The 2519-nt window shown below is 39.4% G+C and overlaps 1 protein-coding gene across 1 annotated transcript in view; it reads right to left on the bottom strand.

Annotated features, from left to right (window-relative positions):
- Positions 1-2519, bottom strand: part of ciz1b (cdkn1a interacting zinc finger protein 1b) — a 10758-nt gene that overhangs the window by 6276 nt on the left and 1963 nt on the right. The window contains exons 3-5 of the mRNA XM_050050187.1: positions 1318-1411; positions 1137-1237; positions 302-387 (exon numbers count right to left, since the gene is read on the bottom strand). Coding sequence (XP_049906144.1) covers positions 302-387; positions 1137-1237; positions 1318-1411 — 281 coding nt within the window. The remainder of the gene's footprint in view (positions 1-301; positions 388-1136; positions 1238-1317; positions 1412-2519) is intronic.

Below are 2519 nucleotides of genomic sequence, written 5' to 3'. Positions count from 1 at the left end.
GCCTCAACCAGAGCTACAGACAGCACCCTCACCCTCAACCAGAGCTACAGACAGCACCCTCACCCTCAACCAGAGCTACAGACAGCACCCTCTGCCTCAACCAGAGGCAGCTGTGAGGTCCAGTAATGAAAGAGCTGAGAGTCTGTCAGCATCTGTGTTTACTGTGAGGTCACCGGAGCTGTGTCAATAATATGATGTCATCTGACACCTGATTGGTGCGTGTACCGTTATCTCTTAGAAATTTGAATATCTGTTTGTAAGCGACACACACACACACACACACACACACACACACACACACCTGCTGTGGAGCAGCTCTCACTTCCTGGTTGACCACATGACCCCGAGACTCTCTCTCTATTGGTCAGAGCGGCGGCCTCTTCACTTCTGAGAGAAAACAAAAAAAAATTGAATTCAATAAAACGTCACACATTTATTGTGATGTGTGTGGGTCACAACAACAACAACAACAACAACAACAACAGCAGCAGTAACAGTGTCTCAGACAGCTGATGTTCCCCTCAGTATCTGACGCTCTACAGTCACATGTCAAACTATAAAAACGTCCATCTTTAATATTCGTTCTAATTAATTTATTATTTACTGAATTACAAACAGTAAACAAGTGTTTGTTTCTGTCTCTGTGACGCAGCAGAGTGAACGAACGCAGCAGGTTTTCACTGTTAATATTTCTCAGTAAATAAAGATGAGACGCTGCAGTTTATGTGTCAGACTGAGCTGAGCTGAGACTGAGGTCAAAACACTTGACACCACCAACAGCTACAGCTCTGACCATCATCACTAATCAATCAGTTATCAATCAGTCATTTATTGATCACAGCTTCTTCAGCATGTTGAGGATTTCTTTTCCACTACTGTTCATAGTGTGATGAAGACTGCGGCCTGTAGAGGGCACTAACAGCACTGAGGTGAAACATCTTCAGTATAATAAAACTATAAATAAAAAAATAAAAGAAGAATAAATAAATAAATATGAATAAATAAAATAAGTAATAATAAATATAAAATAAAATTTACTTTAGAAATAAATAAAATAATAATATATCAAAAATAAATAAAAGTAAATTAAAAAAAAAGAAAGAAAAATAAAAGAAATAAAATAAAAAGTGTCTGACCCGTCCAGTCTCGCCCTCTTCGTCCCTCCTCCTCCTCCTCCTGCTATCTCTCCTCTCTCTTCTTCTGTGCTGGAGGAGCTGCAGCTTCCTGTCGCTGAACCCTGACAAATAAAACCACACACACAGTGAAACAGACGGGTGACAGCAGACACACAGCAGAGGGTGCGTTTGTTTCACTGACCTGCTGAGTCAGGAGGTGTTTCCTCTGTATAAGGCCGACGGGGAACTGAACCTGCATCACGCTGTTACACCCCCCAGAGACAGGTACAAAACACCTGAGAGAGAAACCAGTCACACCAGTCAACAGCTCATCACAAGACCAGAAGCTCAAATAATTCATACATTATTCTGTCTGTAAAGAGTCAGGTGGAGGAAATATTATGAAATAATAATAATATCACAGTGTAGAAATAATCTGTGACTCAAACTCTTTCTGAAGTTAAAGTACAAAAGTATCAGAATCAAAATATACTTAAAGTACCAAAAGTACTGATTCTGCAGAGTAATAAATATCTGATGTTATTGACTCATTAATGTGTTAATCAGCTCATTTGAATGTCTTATATCCTGCTGGATTCATCTGTGATAACACATCAACATTTATTACTGATTATATTTTGTATCAATAATCTGAATCTGTGAAGGAACTAAAATATTTTACAGCTTCATTGATTATTTTACAGATTCATTATTTTGACTGTAAAATCTCCAGAAACAGTCAAAAAATCATCTGTTATTATTTCCTTCAGTCCAAAGTGACGTCCTCACGTCTCGTTCTGTCCAGCCAACGGTTCAAAACCCAAAATTATTCACTTTACTTTCATGTTTGACAGAAACATTTAAAAAATCACCACATCTGAGAAACTGGAAACAGATTCTGTTTGTTGTCTGCACTGTGAACACAAGCTGTCCCGTGTCACTGCACTTCACTGCACAGCATCTTTATGGATTCAAATATTGTCTTTATCTGTGTCGTTTTATTGAGTTAATGTCTCGTTAAAATGTCATGTGAAAAACTGCACTGCAACTGTTGGAGGAAAAACATTTTGACATGTCTCCCTGTGTTTCAAAAATAATTCACAGCTTGTTGCTGTTTCACCTACGTTTTACACAAAGTTTTGGAATCAGAGTTTTGAGGTGAGGAGAATGTTAAAGGGATAGTGCACCCAAAAATGAAAATTCAGCCATTATCTACTCACCCATATGCCGATGGAGGCTCAGGTGAAGTTTTAGAGTCCTCACATCCCTTGCGGAGATCGACAGGGGGAACGGGCAGTACACCTAATGGCAGACGACGCCCCAGACTAACGCCCAAGAACACAAAATTGAATCCACAAAATATCTTCAACATGCTCATCCATAGTGATCCAAGTGTGCTGCAGC

The sequence above is a fragment of the Epinephelus moara genome, chromosome 8, assembly GCF_006386435.1.
Source record: "Epinephelus moara isolate mb chromosome 8, YSFRI_EMoa_1.0, whole genome shotgun sequence".
Classification (NCBI taxonomy): domain Eukaryota; kingdom Metazoa; phylum Chordata; class Actinopteri; order Perciformes; family Serranidae; genus Epinephelus; species Epinephelus moara.
Note: the sequence above shows the minus strand (reverse complement) of the source record. Positions and strands in the feature narration are given on the sequence as shown.